The sequence below is a fragment of the Xenopus tropicalis genome, chromosome 10, assembly GCF_000004195.4.
Source record: "Xenopus tropicalis strain Nigerian chromosome 10, UCB_Xtro_10.0, whole genome shotgun sequence".
NCBI classification, from domain to species: Eukaryota; Metazoa; Chordata; class Amphibia; order Anura; family Pipidae; genus Xenopus; species Xenopus tropicalis.
The window spans coordinates 33,492,654-33,516,443 of NC_030686.2; the positions used below are offsets into that span (position 1 = coordinate 33,492,654).

At 42.1% G+C, this 23,790-nt stretch overlaps 1 protein-coding gene across 2 annotated transcripts in view; it reads left to right on the top strand.

Annotated features, from left to right (window-relative positions):
• Window positions 1–12,338: 12,338 nt before the first annotated feature.
• LOC101733308 (formin-H-like) overlaps window positions 12,339–23,790 on the top strand; it is a 76,046-nt gene continuing 64,594 nt past the window's right edge. Inside the window, exons 1-2 of one of the 2 annotated variants that reach the window (XM_031894753.1) lie at window positions 12,339–12,498; window positions 23,656–23,711. Coding sequence is in view for 1 of the 2 variants with exons in the window: in XM_004918731.3 (XP_004918788.3) it covers window positions 12,451–12,498 (48 nt within the window). In the remaining variant the exon portion in view is untranslated. The remainder of the gene's footprint in view (window positions 12,499–23,655; window positions 23,712–23,790) is intronic. The other variant, XM_004918731.3, reaches the window with a different exon arrangement.

Consider the following 23,790-nt stretch of genomic DNA (forward strand, 5'->3'; position numbering starts at 1 on the left):
ATTCCATCCCCTGTAATATTGAGTCAACCAAAAAAAAAAAAAATGATTCTTCTGGTGGGATCTATTATCTCAAGTTTCCAGTTCCTTCAAAATGGGTCCTTATTGTAATTAACATATCCTTCATATTATGGATGCAATAGGAGAGGCCCATGCACAAACCTTGTCACTTCCGGAATGAAACATCGTTATAAAGATGTTATAATGAAGATGAGCCCCAGAGCCCGGCATGACCATCTCCAGAGCTATAGGGTAGCATGTTTCTACATATGATAAAGCATCTATGACAATAATCATTCTAGCGCACATTGGCTTCATGTCTCCTATATGACACGGCTGTCCTCATTGATAATGGGGCCCCTTGGCAAGTGTGTGCAATCCCATTATGTATTATCCCAGGTGAAATCTCCGGTTGCTTTTCAGCTACAATCTGTAACAACAGAAGATATCCCTTCTTTATATGGTATCAATGTATCTTCCACTGATGTTCCCTGAAGACCACAGTAACACATGAAGGCATACTGTAGCTTATTTTCGGCATACATTGGAGAGCTGCTATCAAACCCAGCACCAATGCAACTCGTGTTCTTGTATATAAAAGCCTTTGTGCTGAGAATAAATGTTTTTTTCATGCACCAAACTGTGCGCTTTTATTTTACTCTCTGGGGGGACGGTTCATACATGGTGAACATTTCTCAGAAACAGTGGAAACGTAAGCATTTTAAATAGATATCCAAGCAATCAACCAGATCCGAACTGTGAGTCAAATTTATAGTGAGATAATTCCAGCACCTAATTGCTTATATTGTGTCTCTCAGTTAGCTCCTAGCATATACTGTATATCCTGCCTGGCAGCATAACAAACTACCCCTTCTGTGGGATTACACAAATACCCCCCAGTTGGATGAGAAATGATAACTGTTTCCAATAGCAAAACACACAATCTGAGGGGTTCTGTGCCCATATAAAGACACAAGGCTGCAGGCTGAGTTATACAGGGAACTCTGAGTATCACTCATGTATTATAAGGGATAATGTACCCCCTACTGTAAATGATAAGGATATTAGCAGTCACTGAGGGGTTCTGTGCCCATATAAAGGCACAAGGCTGCAGGCTGAGTTATACAGGGAACTCTGAGTATCACTCATGTATTATAAGGGATAATGTACCCCCTACTGTAAATGATAAGGATATTAGCAGTCACTGAGGGGTTCTGTGACCATATAAAGGCACAAGGCTGCAGGCTGAGTTATACAGGGAACTCTGAGTATCACTCATGTATTATAAGGGATAATGTACCCCCTACTGTAAATGATAAGGAAATTAGCAGTCACTGAGGGGTTCTGTGCCCATATAAAGGCACAAGGCTGCAGGCTGAGTTATACAGGGAACTCTGAGTGTCACCCATGTATTATAAGGGATAATGTACCCCCTACTGTAAATGATAAGGATATTAGAAGTCACTGAGGGGTTCTGTGACCATATAAAGGCACAAGGCTGCAGGCTGAGTTATACAGGGAACTCTGAGTATCACTCATGTATTATAAGGGATAATGTACCCCCTACTGTAAATGATAAGGATATTAGAAGTCATTGAGGGGTTCTGTGACCATATAAAGGCACAAGGCACAAGGCTGAGTTATACAGGGAACTCTGAGTATCACTCATGTATTATAAGGGATAATGTACCCCCTACTGTAAATGATAAGGATATTAGAAGTCACTGAGGGGTTCTGTGCCCATATAAAGGCACAAGGCTGCAGGCTGAGTTATACAGGGAACTCTGAGTATCACTCATGTATTATAAGGGATGATATCAGATATGTGCATAGAACTGCAGTTATGAAGTAGCAGATATGCTGCAAAATAATTAATCATTAAGGTTGGATAATTGGCAAGAAGGCCATAAAAGTGCCTTGGAACAAAGCATTTTGCCCAAGGGTCTACAACCCTGGTTCATAAAAGTACACTTATAAGGCATTATTATTCTCAAGCATCTATACAAATAATTTCCATGATTTGAATAGACAAAAACTGAGCATTTCTCCCAAAGCGGCACTCATATTCCTATTTACTTTATATTATAGATAAAGTAATATACTTATACAAATGTTTTAGTACGAATGTATCCCTGACTATCCTGCCGGCAACCCCATATTCCTAACTGATTTTGTGACTTTAAAAACTTGCTATTTATTTCATGTTGCATTGTTTACAGCCCCAATATGACCCTTTTATTAGGTTTTCATTATTATTGATTTATTCTTAAATACTCAAAAGGTCACTTCCATAGTAGTATGTAAACCTTTAGAATATTGGCTTGTCACTTAGAATAAATGCCAGCTAAATAATGCATCGATAACAGGCTTAAAGAGGTAGTTCAACAATAAGTCAACTTTTACTATTTCCAGCAACTTTTCAATTGGTCTTAATTAAATTTTTTTTTTTTTTATAGTTTTTGAATTATTTCTACCTTATCATTATAGCTTTCAAATGGGAGTTACTAAACCCAAAACAAAACAAATTATTGCTCTGCAGACTAGGCATTAGTCATTAATAGTATCTGACATTACATCATCACCCGGCAGGGCATTCCCCAATCCCCACATGATATTTTCATCCCTCAAGTTTATAGCCTTTTTATGCAAGAAAGTAATTGGCTTGAGTAGCCACTGAATGACACTGCCTAGAGTTGCAAAGCTTGTTATCCACAAAAATCCCCATATTCTTCTCAGTTAAAAATCCCCTGACACACAATTTAAGTTTTTTTGTCTGAGATTTGGAAAAAAGTTAAAAAAAAAAAAAAAAAAAATGAATAGATAACTCCTTCTATTCTCATTTCCATCTAGATATCCATCTGGGAGTAAGTCGGGCAGGGCCTACGCATTGGCAGATAAGCTTCCCATGCATGGCCAGTTTTAGGGAGACCTACTTACAAAAAAAGCAATGGAGCAATGGATTTTAGAGACCATGACAATGCACCAAAAAGCAAGACCAGTGTACATGCTCAGTTAGTAAGACTATGGGGATGATTTACTAAGACACGAATTCCAACCGAATTGGAAAAATTCCGATTGGAAAACGAACATTTTGCGACTTTTTCGTATTTTTTGCGATTCTTTTCGGCGACTTTACGACTTTTCGGAAATTATCGCGACTTTTTCGTTACCAATACGATTTGTGCGAAAAAACGCGAGTTTTTCGTAGCCATTCCGAAAGTTGCGCAAAATCTTGCGATTTTTTCGTAGCGGTAAAACTTGCGCGAAAAGTCGCGCCTTTTCCGTAGCATTAAAACTTAAAAGGCGCGATGTTTTGCGCAAGTTTTAACGCTACGAAAAATCGCGACTTTTTGCGCAAGTTTTAACGCTACGAAAAATCGCAAGATTTTGCACAACTTTCGGAATGGCTACGGAAAACTCGCGTTTTTTCGCACAAATCGTATTGGTAACGAAAAAGTCGCGACAATTTTCCGAAAAAATCGCAAAATACTGATCATTACGAAAAAAACGCAATCGGACGCATTCGGCCCGTTCGTGGGTTAGTAAATGTGCCCCTATGAGTCAGCTTCCTGCTGATTGGCTCAGATCCACATTCCTAAGGGGGACAGTGAGTTCTTAGCATTTTTGAGGGAGGGGGGAGCAGGAGAGGGGAGAGAGGATAGAGCTGCGTGTCTCTGGCACAGGAAAACAGACACAAGAAATCTTTTGACAGAGGACTCGGTGCAGCGTTTCTGTGAGTGCTTATGGCTGTATTTACATAGACCTTTCTGATAAAGCTTACTTAGTTTTCACCTCTCTTTCTCCTATAAGTCTAAACCTGGTTCTCTGCATCTAAATCAATATTACAAAAAACAGTTTTCAGGTGCCATTCACTTTTGATTTATGCCATTGGATGTGTCAATAACTCTATTAAACTCATCAAAGTAAGCAGAATCCTCCCTGTGCCTCGGAGACACGTTGCAAGTTAAGCTAAAGACATGGCAAATGATTTCCGCACACAATATAGGCAGAACGATCCATTCTGTCTGTTTTCTTCTCTTAGTCCCATATGTTTCCTATAGATCAAAATGATTTCATATGGGAATAAGATCAATGTCGATGGCTGAGCACAGGCCTGTCTAAAAAGGGAAACAGCTCTCTAATGGAATCTGATTAAACCAAACAATCCCACCGCTTTGTCAGCATGAACTCTCCTGCCGGAGTTGGGGATAGGATATACATATATATATGTCAGGGAGTGAGAGAGAAGTGCATTGGGAGAGGGTCGGAAGGGATTAGAAGACTATGCTATGAGAGCTGCTCTACTGCACACACATTGTAGCCTTATACACACATAGGGTGATTGGCAGGTTCTTTGACTGTTGCCCACTCCGTTAATTTTCCTTTCTGTTATAATTGAAAAGTAAATATTGACCCAGCCAATATCTATTTTCTTGGTATGTAGAGTCACTGTTAAACCCTCATTTGTGCACAAAATACCCCTAGCTCTGTCTGTGCAACTGGATCATTTTATAGACAGTTATAGACTAGTTACTTCATTGCTCCTTAATTTCAGGGTTCAGCCTAGGGATGGGAAGAAGAAGCAGTTGTCCCTGGCACGAGTGGAGGGTGGGGTGCAATTAAAATATAAAATGACTGAAATAATTACACTGCTACTGCTCCCATCCCCCAGCTTACAAGTTCAGGGAAAAATGGGGGGCAGGACGGGGTAAGTGATGGAGGGGATCTGGGGTCATGAATGGAAGGGGGGCTTTTATGCAATGGTAGGCTGTAGGACCATAGAGCACCATATATGAGTGTCTTGGCAAGGGGACACCTACATGCCCCCCAATGAACAGAGTACAGGGATGGGACCCGTTATCCAGAATGCTCAGGACCAAGGGTATTCCGGATAAGGGGTCTTTCCATAATTTGGATCTCCATACCTTAAGTCTACTAAAAAAATCAATAAAACAGTAATTAAACCCAATAGGAGTGTTTTGCATCCAATAAGGATTAATTATATCTTAGTTGGGATCAATTACAGGTACTGTTTTTATTATTACAGAGAAAAGGGAATCATTTAACCATGAAATAAACCCAATAGGGCTGTTCTGCCCCCAATAAGGGGTAATTATATCTTAGTTGGGATCAAGTACAGGTACTGTTTTATTATTACAGAGAAAAGGGAATCATTTAACCATTAAATAAACCCAATAGGGCTGTTCTGCCCCCAATAAGGGGTAATTATATCTTAGTTGGGATCAAGTACAAGGTACTGTTTTATTATTACAGAGAAAAGGGAATCATTTAACCATTAAATAAACCCAATAGGGCTGTTCTGCCCCCAATAAGGGGTAATTATATCTTAGTTGGGATCAAGTACAGGTACTGTTTTATTTCTACAGAGAAAAAGGGAATCTCTTTTAAAAATTAGAATTATTTGCTTATAATGGAGTCTATGGGAGACAGCCTTTCTGTAATTCTGAGTTTTCTGGATAATGGGTTTCCGGATAAGGTATCCCATACCTGTATTCATTAAGCAATTCAAGTTCTCTGCACCTTGCTTATGGTGAAGAAAGGGTGCAAAGAGCTAAAAACATGTTTGTGTTAAAGGGAATAAAAACCCCAAATGAAATTTTGCTGAATGAAAGAGAATGTAATTGTAAGCAACTTTCCAATATCCATTCATTAAACATCCCAGGCTACAAAGTCATGTGACAATGTGATTGCCATGGAAATCAGCACTTCCTTGTTTCTCTCTCTCTACTTCCTGCCTCTGAGTTCTGAAACAATGTTTCCAAATTCTGTTAATCAGCTGCTTCTGTTACATTGTAACGAAGGTCCGAGTCCCCAGGGCAGCCCGTAGAAAGGGACAGATGTACTTTCTATAGTATTGTTAGTGCTATTTAAAATTCCGGTTGCCCACTCCGCCCATTGGCATTGGGATTAACCCCTTCTTGGACACATTAGGAAATAAAGAGACATTTGGGGAGTCTGATCAAGCAATAGGAAAGCATAGAGTCACCCACGCATGTCCTTATATCCCCATTAAACAAATAGAAGGGGAAAGGGTAATGCGCCATCAGTGATCCACCTTGACAAACATCAAAGGCAAATCAAAACGCAGTAATTTCCCTGAACTCCATTTACAGCGAAATGACACATTTAGGCAGAAAAGCTCCGACCATCTCGTCATTATGTGTGATTAGCAGACACCGAGCCCTAATGGGCTGCTTTCCCTGTTAAGATGAGCCGTGAAACACAATCAAAGTGTATTTATAACTGAGCTATTATTATTAATAACTTGTATTTATAAAGCGCCAACATAATCCACAGCGCTGTACAGTAATTGGGTTTATACATTAGACTTATAGAATTACATACAAAGCAGCCAACAGCCGATACAAGAGGTGAAGAGGGGCCCATAACGTATATTCTGCCATATCCAGTCTGATTTGGCTCACTAAATCAGCAATTGTGATTTTAAACGGAATGAAGATTTTTTTTTAGTAAATAATCAGAATTATTGAACAGGGCACAGATATTACTAAATAGAAGTTAAGTGGTCAATAGGCGCCCTCTCCTGGTGGAAATACTACATATCCACTCACTCATGATACACTTGAACAGGCATCCTTAAACTACAGCCCACGGGTGGATACGGTCCCCCCAAGCAGGGGCGCTTCTGCCATTAGGCGAGTTGAGAAACTCGCCTTAGGCGGCAGAAGCGGCCCAGTTACCAGGGGCGGCAAAAAAACGCTCCTGGTAACTTTAAGAGCCGAATTTCCGGTTTTTAAACCGGAAATTCGGCTCTTCTAGTGCAGAGAGCGCAATTACGCTCTCTGCACTAGCGATCTCACCGCCCCCGGACCCGCTCCTGCGCTCAGAAGGTAAGCGCTGGGGAGCGGGGGGGGGGGGGGCGGCATCCAGGAACCGCCTCAGGCGGCGATATGTACAGAATCGCCCCTGCCCCCAAGCTAATTTACCTGGCCCCCACTATGATCTGATGTGAGAAAGCAGCGGAAGCAGGAGGACACAGGGGAAAACCGGAGGAAGCAGCGGGAGTGGGCCATAGTAGGAGGACACGGGGGGGGGGGCTTTATTCCAGTCCCCCCAACAGTCTGTGGGACCATGAACTGGCTCCCTGCTTAAAAAGTTTTAGGACCCCTGCACTAGGAGTTAATTATGCCTCTGTGTTTGAGGGATAAAAACAGAGCAGGCAGTAACCCTTCCAACACTTTCCCCTGTCTCTGCCCCTATATATTAGGTACCTATCTAGTGCTACCAACCCCTATTTCTGTAGGGAAATGAGAGCAGAGCAGGCAGTAACCCTTCCAACACTTTCCCCTGTCTCTGTCCCTATATATTAGGTACCTATCTAGTGCTACCAACCCCTATTTCTGTAGGGAAATGAGAGCAGGGCAGGCAGTAACCCTTCCAACACTTTCCCCTGTCTCTGCCCCTATATATTAGGTACCTATCTAGTGCTACCAACCCCTATTTCTGTAGGGAAATGAGAGCAGAGCAGGCAGTAACCCTTCCAACACTTTCCTCTGTCTCTGCCCCTATATATTAGGTACCTATCTAGTGCTACCAACCCCTATTTCTGTAGGGAAATGAGAGCAGATCAAGGGAGTAACGCTTTCAACTCTCTGATGCCTGAACTAGTAGTGCTTTCCAGGAGACACAAGGAAATCCCTTGAGTTTGGAAAGGATTGTTACATTGAGTCAAATTGTGAAATTATCTCCCCATGGGTAAATTAAGCTGGCCATACACGCACTGATAATATCGTATGAAACCTCGTTTCGTACGATATTCTGTGCGTGTATGGCAACTCGGCGAGGCGACCGATATCGCAGAAGACTGTAGATATCGGTCGACTCGCCAATCGGGCAGGTTAAATGATTTTGATTGGCCGCCATTGAAGGCGCCCAAGCAAAATCTATGTTCTAATTGGCCCCTCTTCTCCACTCACCACCTCTAATGCAATCATATCAGCACTGTTTTCCCACAATCCAATATAGGACAAATAAAGCCCCAGATGATTAAGAGGAAGGGCTTCCCCATAAAAATATTATTCCAATAGACCAGTGATCCCCAACCAGTGGCTCACTAACAACATGTTGCTCCCCGGCGCCTTGGATGTTGCTCCCGTGGCCTCAAAGGTGCTCATTTTTGAAATTCTGACTTGGGGGCACAAAGACCATGGGGCCTATTTATTATGCTGTGCAAACGGAAATTCACAAATATAACAGTGTAAAAAGCTGTGTAAAATAAATGGAGATGTTTGCCATCCAAATGCCAGATTTTACACCGTTATTTTACCTAAGTTCTGGCGGAAGAAAAAACAGTGTAACGCATTAAAAATCACTCCAATTTTACTCCATTTTTTACACGGAGAAGTCTGGCAATGTTTGCCGATTTTTGTCGTCATTTCTTACACAGAATGAGCCAATAAGGTGCTTAAGGTTTGGGACTGTCTGTATGAGAGCCAAGGCAGGTCTGGGAATATATTTTGCAAGCTTTTATCTGTCTGAAATGTTGGTTGCTGCTGATTTAGGAGTTATTTAGAAACCAGTAGGGGGCAGTGTATGAACACATAAATTGTGTGTCTTTCGAAGTTTTTTGATTTTACAACAAATTAAAAAAAATAAACAAAGTAAATTGGCTATTTTGGCTATAGCATGTCCCGATCTGGCCTCATTCCCACCTACATCACTGTAAGTGCACCACTTTTGGGGTGATTTGGGGTGGGGTGGAGGTATGGTATAGTTATATCTGTTGTCCATCACCCTTGTTCTAGAGACTTTTACATTCAGTATATGGAGTAACAGCCAACTGCTGTTATTAATCGTACTCATTTTTACATGAGAGGAAGGTGCCGCATTGTTTCCCTTAGACAGTACAGTATGAGGGTACAGCTTTTTGTGTGCCCAGAACATTCCTTCTCTGTATATTTGTATTTATACATATGGGAGGGAGGTGCCATATTGTTTCCCTTAGACAGTACAGTATGAGGGTACAGCTTTTTGTGTGCCCAGAACATTCCTTCTCTGTATATTTGTATTTATACATATGGGAGGGAGGTGCCATATTGTTTCCCTTAGACAGTACAGTATGAGGGTATAGCTTATTGTGTGCCCAGAACATTCCTTCTCTGTATATTTGTATTTATACATATGGGAGGGAGGTGCCATATTGTTTCCCTTAGACAGTACAGTATGAGGGTATAGCTTATTGTGTGCCCAGAACATTCCTTCTCTGTATATTTGTATTTATACATATGGGAGGGAGATGCCATATTGTTTCCCTTAGACAGTGCAGTATGAGGGTACAGCTTATTGTGTGCCCAGAACATTCCTTCTCTGTATATTTGTATTTATACATATGGGAGGGAGGTGCCATATTGGTTCCCTTAGACAGTACAGTATGAGGGTACAGCTTATTGTGTGCCCAGAACATTCCTTCTCTGTATATTTGTATTTATACATATGGGAGGGAGGTGCCATATTGTTTCCCTTAGACAGTACAGTATGAGGGTACAGCTTATTGTGTGCCCAGAACATTCCTTCTCTGTATATTTGTATTTATACATAGGGGAGGGAGGTGCCATATTGTTTCCCTTAGACAGTACAGTATGAGGGTACAGCTTATTGTGTGCCCAGAACATTCCTTCTCTGTATATTTGTATTTATACATAGGGGAGGGAGGTGCCATATTGTTTCCCTTAGACAGTACAGTATGAGGGTACAGCTTATTGTGTGCCCAGAACATTCCTTCTCTGTATATTTGTATTTATACATAGGGGAGGGAGGTGCCATATTGTTTCCCTTAGACAGTACAGTATGTGGGTACAGCTTATTGTGTGCCCAGAACATTCCTTCTCTGTATATTTGTATTTATACATAGGGGAGGGAGGTGCCATATTGTTTCCCTTAGACAGTACAGTATGTGGGTACAGCTTATTGTGTGCCCAGAACATTGTTTCACTGTATATTGTATATAGGAGCTATCGTAGAAACTAGTATGTGATCACACGAGTAGTGCCTTGGTACCACGCAAATCTCCTGACTTGATTGTGAATACCTTGGAATTTATTTGATAGTTTTGTGTCTTTAGAATTTCGAGTGAAGGTCCTTTCTTTCAAATACTTCTGAATCATTTAAAGGAGAAGGAAAGGTAAAAACTAAGTAAGCTTTATCAGAAAGGTCTATGTAAATACAGCCATAAGCACTCACAGAAACGCTGCACTGACTTCTCTGTCAAAAGATTTCTTGTGTCTGTAAGTCCTGTGCCAGAGACACGCAGCTCTCTCCTCCCTCCCCTCCCTCAAGAATGCTAAGAACTCACTCCCCCCCTTAGGAACGTGGATCTGAGCCAATCAGCAGAAAGCTGACTCATAGGGGCTGATTTACTAATCCACGAATCCGAATCCCGAATGGGAAAAAATCGGATTGGAAACGAAAATTTTGCGATTTTTTCGTATTTTTTGCGTTTTTTTCGTCACCGTCGCGACTTTTTCATAGCCATTATGACTTTGGTGAATTGTCGCGACTTTTGCATAGCCATTATGACTTTGGTGAATTGTCGCGACTTTTGCATAGCCATTACGACTTTCGCGAATTGTCGCGACTTTTTCGTATTGAGCGCTCGAAAAATTTGCGACAATTCGCGAAAAAGTCGCAAAATAGCGATCATTATGAAAAAAACGCATTCTGATGCTTTTCAGACGTTTGTGGATTAGTAAATGTGCCCCTTAGTCTTACTGACTGAGTATGTTCACTTGGTCGGGGTCTCGGTGCAGGAGTGAGGCATTATGGGAACTTTCTTTACACAGCTCAGCGTTTTTTCTTCCTGTTTGGCTTCTGATCATCTGAACAGGTGAAATATGGGGAGACTTAAGGGCACTATTGAGAGAACTGAAGGTATGCCTGCAGCTTGAGATTAACTCTTTATTAGCCTTTCCTTCTCCTTTAATGGTGACCCCCCCCCCCCAGTACATACCTATTGGCGAGTTCTCTGTATGTAAATGTTTTTGTGCACCCCCGGTACGTACCTACTGGCACATCTATAATAAAGTGACTGCCCAATGCAGTATATTGATGTTAGTAATCCTGAGTAGGTCTCGCTGGCTCTCGGGTACATCTAAGTGATTGCCAGACACAGTATCCCCAATTGAGCAACCGTAATCTCCTTCTTCTGATCTCCGTATGTGTGATAATATCACTTACCTCCCTTTCCCACCACAGTGTATGTGAATAGACTGGATGTTTACATTTGTTTCACATAAGCGAGCTAGCCGGAACCTTACTCTCCTCTTAATAAAGTTCAATTTGATTTTCTGTAAGACCTGCGAGTGTGGACCCTTGACTTATATTGTGTTTAGTGATATCTCTAATGGGCTGCACCCAGGCAAATGTGATCTACTTGAATGTGAGCGCCGGCAAACTTTGTATATGGTTAACCCCTTTCTCATATATAGATATAGAACCTTGATGTTTTATAACATGGAAAGATTTTGTTACTGATTACTTCCAATTGAACAGTATTTTAGATGTTTAATACCAACTATAATTTTAGTATTTGCATTCCTGTCAGTCACCACTAGAGGTCTCTCTATTCACTCTGATGGAGCAAGATGCTCAATATATTTGTAGGCAGATTCCTTTCAACCTTTTAGCCATCAGCTTGCTTTGTATTGCTCACAAACTGACCCTGCCTGCCCCCGACTAACAGTATGAACTGGATTTATATGTAAGGGCATATTATGTAATGCTCTAGTGCCATGGCATGCTACAGAACCCTTACTGGGGGCACATATAGAACTCTTGTTCCCTGACTAATGAAAGAGTCTGGAGACTGCTGGTCAGTACAGCGGCCTTACTACAAGCCTGCAGATCCTGGCATGCTAGGGGGCTGGTGGTAGGGGGGCTTGGGCAGGGCCTGTGTCCCTTACTATCTCTCTTTTGAATATGTCTGGCTGACAAATGTGTAAAGGTAAAATCTATTTAACTATAGAACCTGGTCATCCTACTCCCCTAGTTCAAAGTTGCAATAAAGTACTATTCCCTATCTAGTAGAGTCAGTGGTGAATGCAGACTGTCTATGAGCAGCTGATCTGTATATTCCAAGCTTCTGGGCAGAGCAGTTAATTTCTATTGTGATTGGGGAAAATGTCCTGTGTTATTAAGCTGATAAATACTACCGGCTTCTGACATTACACCTGTCCTTGCTGCACACTTGAAACAAAAAATAAATGTATAGGAAAGAAGAATAGAAAGCTGAGGCCCCAGTCCCGACAGGTGGTGGCTACTTGCTCTGAGTAGGGAACAAGGAAGTGGCTTTCCCAGCCCACAAGGAAGTTACCTGCAGGCAGAGATTTGCGCAGCAAGTTTGTTTGGGTCAGACATGCACCGGGCTCAGCCTCAGCTGGGAACTGAGATAATACTGTTTGTTGCTAGGGGCTACATATGGAGAAACTTGTAATGGCCTGTACAAACCCCTATCTGATTAAACAGGTAAGTCATTATTCAGATTTTCTATCTGCTCTGAGTAACCTGACTGTATTAGCTATCCGGTAATGTCCCTATCAGCACTGCGGGAATTTCCAACTGTAAGAAACTCACCTGTATAACTCAGACTGCAGCCTTGTGCCTTTATATGGTCACAGAACCCCTCAGTGACTTCTAATATCCTTATCATTTACAGTAGGGGGTACATTATCCCTTATAATACATGAGTGATACTCAGAGTTCCCTGTATAACTCAGCCTGCAGCCTTGTGCCTTTATATGGTCACAGAACCCCTCAGTGGCTTCTAATATCCTTATCATTTACAGTAGGGGGTACATTATCCCTTATAATACATGAGTGATACTCAGAGTTCCCTGTATAACTCAGCCTGCAGCCTTGTGCCTTTATATGGGCACAGAACCCCTCAGTGACTTCTAATATCCTTATCATTTACAGTAGGGGGTACATTATCCCTGTATAACTCAACCTGTAACCTTTTGCTGTATTACAGATATTAGAAGAACAGATATAATACTAGGAGGGAGGGTTCTGATTGGAAAATGTACTTGCAAATAAACATAAAATGACTTTGGCTAGGGGGCATACACATAGTATAACTGAATGGAGTACCCAGGTCCCTTTATTGCATGACGGGGTTACAGTAATGTTTTCAGAGAACAACAGAGACTCTCAGCCCTAGTGCGTTACTGCCTGCAGGCATGCTGAGCCGGTTCTCTTGCAAACAAAACCTCTTCTGTAATTGCACAACCAGTCTTTCTCCTCTAAAGGCAAAGTAAGAAACTACTTAATTATTTCATTATGATTGTCATTTAATATTGTTGTAATGACCTGTAAAGAATTCATACTTTTTCCATTACAGAGTATCACTCTTTTGTCCATTCAGTTATACTATATGTATGCCCCCAAGTCATTTGCAAGAATATTTTCCAATCCGCACCCTCCCTCCTGGTACTATAGCTGCTCTTCTAATAGCTGTAATACTGCGCAGGGCTGCAGGTAGAACTATACAGGGAACTCTGAGTATCACTTGTGTATTATAAGGGATAATGTACCCCCTACTGTAAATGATAAGGATATTAGCAGCCACTGAGGGGTTCTGTGCCCATATAAAGGCACAAGGCTGCAGGCTGAGTTATACAGGGAACTCTGAGTATCACTCGTGTATTATAAGGGATAATGGACCCCATACTGTAAATCAGGGGTCCCCAACCACCAGGCCAGGGACCGGTGCCGGGCCATGGGCTGTGCTGAACTGGGCCACCTCTGGTCCCAATTACAACTTTGTGAAGCCTAGGGAGCTTTCTACTGATCGCAAAAAGGACCAAAGTACTAAAACTTCATATTAAGCATCAGGGGATGTCACCACTTAATTGGGAGAAAGAAGACCAAGGGGGCTGGGGGCATCTAGTTGCAGGGAAACAAGCTCAGGTCTCCCAATGATTTTGTATTATGATGATCTGTATTATACCCACCACCCCTGGTCCTCGGAAACATTGTCTTGCTTGAAACTGGTCCGTGGTGCAAAAAAGGTTGGAGACCATTGCTGTAAATGATAAGGATATTAGAAGTCACTGAGGAGTTCTGTGACCATATAAAGGCACAAAGCTGCAGGCTGAGAATGTACCCCCTACTGTAAATGATAAGGATATTAGAAGTCTGTGGAGTGGTGAATAATCCTTGTATAATATATACAGTGGCTTGCAAAAGTATTCGGCCCCCTTGAACTTTTCCACATTTTGTCACATTACAGCCACAAACATGAATCAATTTTATTGGAATTCCACGTGAAAGACCAATACAAAGTGGTGTACATGTGAGAAGTGGAACGAAAATCATACATGATTCCAAACATTTTTTACAAATAAATAACTGCAAAGTGGGGTGTGCGTAATTATTCAGCCCCCTTTGGTCTGAGTGCAGTCAGTTGCCCATAGACATTGCCTGATGAGTGCTAATGACTAAATAGAGTGCACCTGTCTGTAATCTAATGTCAGTACAAATACAGCTGCTCTGTGACGGCCTCAGAGGTTGTCTAAGAGAATATTGGGAGCAACAACACCATGAAGTCCAAAGAACACACCAGACAGGTCAGGGATAAAGTTATTGAGAAATTTAAAGCAGGCTTAGGCTACAAAAAGATTTCCAAAGCCTTGAACATCCCACGGAGCACTGTTCCACCGATCATTCAGAAATGGAAGGAGTATGGCACAACTGTAACCTACCAAGACAAGGCCATCCACCTAAACTCACAGGCCGAACAAGGAGAGCGCTGATCAGAAATGCAGCCAAGAGGCCCATGGTGACTCTGGGGGAGCTGCAGAGATCTACAGCTCAGGTGGGGGAATCTGTCCATAGGACAACTATTAGTCGTGCACTGCACAAAGTTGGCCTTTATGGAAGAGTGGCAAGAAGAAAGCCATTGTTAACAGAAAACCATAAGAAGTCCCGTTTGCAGTTTGCCACAAGCCATGTGGGGGACACAGCAAACATGTGGAAGAAGGTGCTCTGGTCAGATGAGACCAAAATGGAACTTTTTGGCCAAAATGCAAAACGCTATATGTGACGGAAAACTAACACTGCACATCACTCTGAACACACCATCCCCACTGTCAAATATGGTGGTGGCAGCATCATGCTCTGGGGGGGCTTCTCTTCAGCAGGGACAGGGAAGCTGGTCAGAGTTGATGGGAAGATGGATGGAGCCAAATACAGGGCAATCTTGGAAGAAAACCTCTTGGAGTCTGCAAAAGACTTGAGACTGGGGCGGAGGTTCCCCTTCCAGCAGGACAACGACCCTAAACATAAAGCCAGGGCAACAATGGAATGGTTTAAAACAAAACATATCCATGTGTTAGAATGGCCCAGTCACAGTCCAGATCTAAATCCAATCGAGAATCTGTGGCAAGATCTGAAAACTGCTGTTCACAAACGCTATCCATCTAATCTGACTGAGCTGGAGCTGTTTTGCAAAGAAGAATGGGCAAGGATTTCAGTCTCTAGGGGGCTGATTTACTAAGACACGATTTCGAATCCGAATTGGAAAAATTCCAATTGGAAACGAACATTTTGCGACTTTTTCGTATTTTTCGCGATTTTTTCGGCGTCTTTACGAAAGTTGCGCAAAGTCGCGATTTTTTCGTAGTGTTAACACTTGCGCGCAAAGTCGCGCCTTTTTCGTAGCGTTAAAACTTAAAAGGCGCGACGTTTCGCGCAAGTTTTAACGCTACGAAAAAATCGCGACTTTGCGCAACTTTCGTAATGACGCCGAAAAACTCGCGTTTTTACGCAAAAATCGTAAAGACGCCGAAAAACTCGCGTTTTTACGCAAAAATCGTAAAGACGCCGAAAAAAATCGCAAAATTACCGATCATTACGAAAAAAGCGCAATCGGATGCATTCGGCCCGTTCGTGGGTTAGTAAATGTGCCCCTAGATGTGCAAAGCTGGTAGAGACATACCCTAAAAGCCTGGCAGCTGGAATTGCAGCAAAAGGTGGTTCTACAAAGTATTGACTCGGGACTGAATAATTACGCACACCCCACTTTGCAGTTATTTATTTGTAAAAAATGTTTGGAATCATGTATGATTTTCGTTCCACTTCTCACGTGTACACCACTTTGTATTTCAATTTCACGTGGAATTCCAATAAAATTGATTCATGTTTGTGGCTGTAATGTGACAAAATGTGGAAAAGTTCAAGGGGGCCGAATACTTTTGCAAGCCACTGTATATATGTATTCCTTTTGTATGGGAATTTCATCAAATCTTGTGTCTATGCGCGTTTAGCAGGAGTTAGAGTTACTGTCCATGGTTTGTGAATTGCTTTACATAGAAATCAGGTTTTTATTATCCCATAATTGGCCTCTGTAAAATACATATTAGTTCTGGCAGCTAGAGTCAAGGAAAATAAAATATATGGCTACTGAAAGAGGCTGCCTGTGCAAGATCACATGTACTAAAAGGAAGTGTAAAGGGAAAAATAGGAACTAACCCATATTTGAGGGTATGTGCCCTTATCTGGGAATCTGTAGGAAAATAAACATATCGAGTGATGCATTTTTTAAAAGAGAAAGTATACCTTACGTAAGTATTCTCCCATTAACCCTTTCATCTGCCTTGTTATTGTGATCTGTCCGCTCTACTTGTTACTGGTAAACCCACAGACAAATGGGTAATGTCAAACCATAGACTAGAGTCCTACACGGGTCCAGTTGGATAGACCTGTACCCAACCCAGACCTGCTGACCCAGGATTGGACTGGGCTGGTAGAGCATCAGAAAAAATATGGTGGGCCTCGCAGACCCAATCCCCACTGACACTTCTCTGCTGAGGGGTTGTGTGGGCAGCGGGCGAGGGGGTGCTGGGGCCCCTGGGACAGCAGCCCTGGTAAACTCTGCACCCCCAGTCTGACCTTGTGCTGACAATATGTCCCATACCCGCCACCCTGCCTAGTCTGCTACCTGGGCCCACCCGAAGTGAGATTATTTACCACCCAAGCTAGGACCTGCCAATCTGGAAGTGACATCACTCAGGAGGAGGATCCACTAGGTAAAGAGAATTTTTTTTTTAAAATCATGGGTGGGTGGGTGGGAGGGATAAGAGAAGAACTTTACCCTCATATCCAGACAGGGTACCCACGGGCCACATTCCTACCCCTACCGCTTTGTGAGTATTCTGCTGGTCCCCTTGGTTTCCCAATCCACTGCTGGTGTTGAGCGAATCTATCTCGTTTTGCATTGCCAAAAAAATTGCAAATCTTTCAAGCGAAACGGTGAAAAAATCAGCAAACAAGAAAAGTGTGCGTCAAAAAAAATTGTCGTGCACAACAAATTGCGACAAATTGTCTCAGCTCTTTTGACATGTGACAATACGTTTGATGAGACAATTCTTTTTGGCACGAGAGACAACTCTTTTGATGAGATAGACAATTCTTTTTGGCGCAAGACAATTCCTTTGACGCATGACACAATTTTTGGATGCACGCTGAATTTTTCGGCTTTGAATTTTGTCTCCCATTTTGCAAAAAAAACGCCAATGCGGAACACGCTAAAACCATACCTGCCTAATTTTTTCACCATCACTAACCACCACAGGTCTGTACTATAAATTCTATGGCATGGTGACGCTAGCCTATCAGTCTCTAGTCTACCATAGACTCTATGGCACTGGTGCATGTCAGTTTTAGCAAAGTTTTATTTCCCCTTTAATAGAACAGGTTGGAATGACTGATATAACAGAGCGCATGAAAGTGTGTTGGGGCGGTTGGGGGTCTCCATAATATAATCACGTTGTACAAAGACAAATCACTGACAATAAAGCTAATGTACTTGAGAGCTGCAGTAATTCCACATAATCCACTTAACAGATCAGCCTCACAACTGCCATTATGTCTGTGCAATAGAAACATATATTTAAATGGTGTCCCCCCTCCCCAGAAATCACATGAAATGACAAAACATCTGTAAAGAGACTCGCTCCCAGGGAGCCATTAATAGATAATTACTGTGTGTGAATTACCATTCTGCTCTCCTACACAATAACTGTATGTGCCGAGAGCGGCAAGAACAGTCGCCGGCCCTGCCTGCTTAGCATTCATACGGCCGCCAACATACGACACAAACGCACCGTGTACTGCTCTCCAACTGGAGACCCTGACTCTCTCTTTATTTCTGCATTTCAAAGTAGCGCAGGCGCTTTCTATATCCCCAGATCTGATTGGAATGGGGCATTGTTCCATTTAAAAGAAAAATAAATAAAATATAAGCAATAAATAAAAAAGGTAATGGTAATTTTCCAGCATATAAATAGTTTGGGGGATCGTAGGGAGAAGCAGAGGGAGCACCAGATTAAGGACTTCTCAGGCCTGGAGGTGGATAATAAAATGGGTTGTATGCAAAGGCATACTGTTGACTGAATAAAAAAATGTTAATTTTACACTTGAAGAAAAAAAAAATTGCAATATTAGGTGTAACAGGGAAGCAGAATACATCTACATTTACATGTATGTGACTAAACTGTAATACTTGCATATCCATAGTGTTTATTCAGGTCTATAGGGATAGTCAGCATCATATTATCTACTGTGGCATGTATATCCATATTTTGCCAGTATAAGGTCTCTCATTCCATATATATTATCCAGAAAGTGCTGAATTAGGGAAAGGCCTTCTCCCATAGACTCCATTATAAGCAAATAATTATAATTTTTAAAAATGATTTCCTTTTTCTCTGTAATTATAAAACAGTACCTGTACTTGATCCCAACTAAGATATAATTACCCCTTATTGGGGGCAGAACAGCCCTATTGGGTTTATTTAATGGTTAAATGATTCCCTTTTCTCTGTATTAATAAAACAGTACCTGTACTTGATCCCAACTAAGATATAATTAATGCTTATTGGGGGCAGAACAATCCTTTTGGGTTTATTCAATATTTAAATGATTTTTAACAAACAAGGTATGGAGATCCAAATTACGGAAAGATCCATTATCTGGAAAACCCCAGGTCCCGAGCATTCTGGATAACAAGTTCCATACCTGTATATATACAGTATTTTCCTCTCTCTCTTTCTCTCTCTCTCTCTCTCTCTCTCTCTCTATATATATATATATATATATAAAAATATATATATATAATGCCCTACTGCCTGCACCTTGCCCTACCGTCTCCATTTTGCTTTGCCGTCTCTTCGTCAAACTGGAGGATAAATAATTCTGAGCTTCAAATTATGACAAGAAAAACTGCTTGAGGGATTTGGAATGAATGGAATGTCACTACTGCTCTGTAGTGTGTTTATCTGCCCCAGTGCGTTAAATTACATAAGATCTTGAATTGTTATATTCCAAAATCTGTGACTGAACAGATGTCAGAAAAGTATTTTCTTTTAGAATGGGCAAAGTTAAGAGATCATGAAAGTAAAGGTAAGAAACAGAGATCAGTGTAGCTACAAATCCTCACTAAACACATGAACCTTCTAACTTTTCCTTTATTTGTTACTCTTTTGTATGATTCAAGTTTTCTGGCCTATTTTTTAAGCCTACAAAAGCTACATTAGTATAGCACAAAGGCAAAATGCATCTAAACCTGCTTGGCCAAAGGAAGATCCCTTGCTCCCTGGCACTGATTGCCCAAAAAGAGCAGGAGCTGATCTGGTCCTGGCTCCTAATACACATGCTCATGGCCGGCGATCAGTGCCAAGGAGCAACAGAGTGGAAGCAAAGCTGTTGAACACGGCGGCCACCATTTTGAGGGCCAAGGTTCTGTACTGAGTACCTGTAATATTAAGGGACAATTGCTCACCACAATTGGCATGTGCAATGTTCAGCAACTTCACTTCCATTTCCTTGCCCCTTGGTGCAGATTGTTGGCCAGTAGCATGTACACTTGGAGCTAGAACCAGATGAGCTTATAATACACATACTCATTTTGTCAATTGGGTGCCAGGAAGAAAGGGACATGCCCAATCATGTGCTCTCCAACTGTGCTGCACAACTGAGACATATTGGGGGGCAGCCTGTCCGTTTTGTTATTTTTTCTCCAAAGAAAATTGGAAAGTTGTGGAGTTCTGTCCTAGGGTTGGACTGACAGATAAAATAAATAGTTTCAAGGAAGCGTTGTGTGTAATTTTAGCAAGTGAGGAAATACAAGTCAGATGGAGTTGCTGATGCCTTGGAGTAGAAGTATCGGAAAACCCTATTGTCCAAACACACCAAGTGAGGTCAAGTGGGATTAAACATGGTCTCTCCTAATGATCTGCTGAGTAACTGAATGGCTGAACAGTGAGTTTAGGTTGAGCTAAAGCTTTCAATAATACGCTGTCTGGCCATTCCCTAACAATTCCGGGTGACACAGATTCGCTATCACAGTCGGTTCTGTTTAACCCAATAACCGATACAGAGCAGCACGAAAGACATTACTCACATTTGTAACTGCATATTATCCCTAAATGCAGAAAAGTTATAAAAGTAATAACCAAGATATTTGCCTTCTTTGCAGTGGGGAAATCCCTTGTTTCAATGTCTTTTTAATGTCCTTTTATTGATTTACTTCTGTAAAGTTATAAAATTAAGCTAAACATAACACAAGGACAATGGTGGCAGCCAGTTAGAAATTCTTTTGGGGAGCATTATTGTAGCAGGTTGGGACAGATGACCTGTGAAGGGCCAATACAGTATGTTGGTTAAGTCAATTTAATTGAAGAAGAATGAGTAAGTGTCCCTGGATGTTGCCAGATTTCCTAGGTCTAGAGGAGATGGTATTAGGCTTAGTTGAAGATGAAGCTTTTGCCCCTGTTTAGAACACATAATAACACATACATAATGTTTAATTCCTTCTTCTATGTCCCCACATCCTTTCAGACAGTGGGGCTCGTTTATCAACACTGGGCAAATTTGCCTATAGGCAGTAAAGGTCCCCATACACGGGCTGATAGAAGCTGCCGATATGGGTCCCTTGGACCGACTCGGCAGCTTATCGGCCCGTGTAGGGGCAGAACAGAGTGGCCTGGCCGACCGATATCTGGCCTGAAATTGGGCAGATATCGATCGGGCAGGTTGGAAAATCCCGTCGGATCGGGGACCGCATCGGCTCGTTGATGCGGCTCCCGAACCGACTGCCCCATTGCCGCGTGCAGAATTCAATCGTTTGGCCCACCGACATGCCTCCCCGATATTGCCACCCGTAGGTGGGGATATCGGGTGAAGATCCGCTCGCTTGGCGACATCGCCAGCTTAACTCATAGCAACCAGTGATCAGTGATTGGCTTTTTTCAGCCAGCTGCAGGTAGAACAGTGAAAGCAACAATTTAAATGGTTGCCATGGGTTAAGGTCCCCATACACGGGCCTATTATAGCTGCCGATATCAGTCCCTTGGACAGCTAATCGGGCCGTGTAGGGGCAGAACCGAGGGGCCTGGCCAACCAATATCTGGCCTGAAATTGGCCAGATCTCGTTGATGTGGTCCCCAAACCGACTGCCCCATGGCCGCAAATGTAATTCGATCGTTTGGCCCCTTTACTGCCTGTGGGAAAATGTATCCAGTGTTGATAAATGACCCCCAGTGTCTTCTCAAGACCTGCTGTAGGGCATTTCATGCACATTATATGGTATATGTTGGAGGCTCTGCAGGTTTTACGGCATTACAGCAGTATGTTACTTGAGGAAGATCGCATTGCAGTTGTGTATTTACACTTGGGCGTATATTTATCATGCTGTGTAAAAAGTGGAGTAAAACATTACCAGTGATGTTGCTCATATCGGCCAATCAGATGCTTTGCTTTGGTTTTCTGTTGAAATCTAATTGCTGATTGGTTGCCCTAGGCAACATCACCGGTAATGCTTCACTCCACAGCATGATAAATATACCCCTTAGTGCCTGGTGTAGCCATAACTAGCTTGGTGGCTGACCTAAATCCACTTTTATTGATGACTTAGCACTTATCTGCCATTTTGCATTTGATATTACTGCTGTCTGTTATATCTATAAAAGGGGCAACCACATTCATAGCATTATTCTGCTCAGCTTTTGTAGGAAACCACAAACCACAATGTATATGAATGAGCAGTATTCCTTTAGACACATTATTACGTATGGACAGTCGGTAGCTCTAATCGTGCCGCTCGCTGGAAGAAACTGAAGATCTTCTAGCAGATATCTGAGGGTCTGCTTACTCACGGATTTTTAATTTTGTTTTTAGTATTATATTGATTTTCTTTGTCTCTCTTGATTTTGTGTATGCGTGCCATCGCTCATACAAAAAGCATAAGGAAAAGTTAAATAACAATTGATATTCTCATCTCATACTTGGCTCGGAGACGAAGAAATAAAAGAAAAAGCTTTTCCTGCCAACTCCAGTTTGTACGTGGAGAAGTCAGCAGTCTGCAAGAGTACAAACACTCCCGGACTCAGGAACCTGAATCTCTCTGAAGGGTTTTATCGGTGGAAAGCATTTACAGGGCATGTGGTCAATATAATATAAAATATGAATTAAGTAATCCTTTTAGAATTGGTGTAGCGGATGGGAAGAAAGAAGCAGAAATGCAAGCTTCCTCAGAGGATTCTAGGAAATCATACACTCTATACCTGTACTTCTAAAACTCCTTGTTCATTGGGGTAGTGCTTCTTTGTCTTAAAGTGCTTGCTCTCCAATATCTTATGTTGCACTGCTCTATACATAAGGCACCAGTGCTCAGAGTACAGATTGCAGTCTACTAGTAATTAGCGAATCTGTTGTGTTGCTTCTGCGAAAAATTTGCGAAGCGCGAGTGTCACGCAACTTTTTTTTACACAACCCATTTTGGGGTGACCATGCCTATTTTGATGCGACTGTGACTTTTTTTGACGAGCAACACATTTTTTTTTACGCCAATTTTCATGGACGTTTCACGAAGAAATGCGGAAATTCACCTGGTGAAAAAAGTTGCTTATTACTACAGTCTACTAGTAGATCTTGAGTTGACAGTAGACAGGGTCGGACTGGGCCGCCGGGACACTTGGAAAAAACCCGGTGGGCCCTGGCCCTAGTGGGCCCTGGTTGGCCCAGACCCAGTGCCTGTTGAGGCCCCCCCCCCCCGCCGCAAGTGTCCTCCCCTGACACGTTTCACTTATGTGTGGTCAGGGGAGAACGTCGGGAGGGGGTTGCATTGGGGGACGCGGCCGGCGGGGGCACTTTGGGGGATTTGGACCCCTGGGGCAGTAGCCCCGGTTGGCCCTGCACCCTCCAGTCCAACCCTGCTAGTAGATCACAGCAACCCAGCACAGTCTTTATTAGATCACTGTTTAAAACAATGGCATCAGAAAAAAAAGCTTGTCTTGTCAATTTTGGGTATCATTCAGTAATTAAATTACATTTCTATGGCAAATGTAATATGTTGAGTGGTAGCCCCAAACATGATAGACCCAAACACATAGTAGACACCCTGTTACAGGTGTTATGTTACTGCTTCTGTTTGTGGAATTAATGTTTTCTTCTGCTCTGTTCCCCCATTGTGTTACCCTCCAAAAATCATCTTCTTTAATGTATCCCCAGTAGTAGTGACCTCAGTAGGTCTCATAGAATGACGAGGGACAGCAAAGAGCAAGTAGAAAGTGAAAAGATATTTTCTACTCTTCAAAGACACTCTAATGTTTCCTTCTCCTACAGCGTATGGAGCACCAGTAGGTCCAAGATTTAGAGCGTCTCTTTGAACCGTACAGTAGGTATATACAATAAATGGTGTTTTTTTTTAATCCAGAAATCAGCTGGCAGAATTATTTTCACGTTTTTATGTAAAAAAGA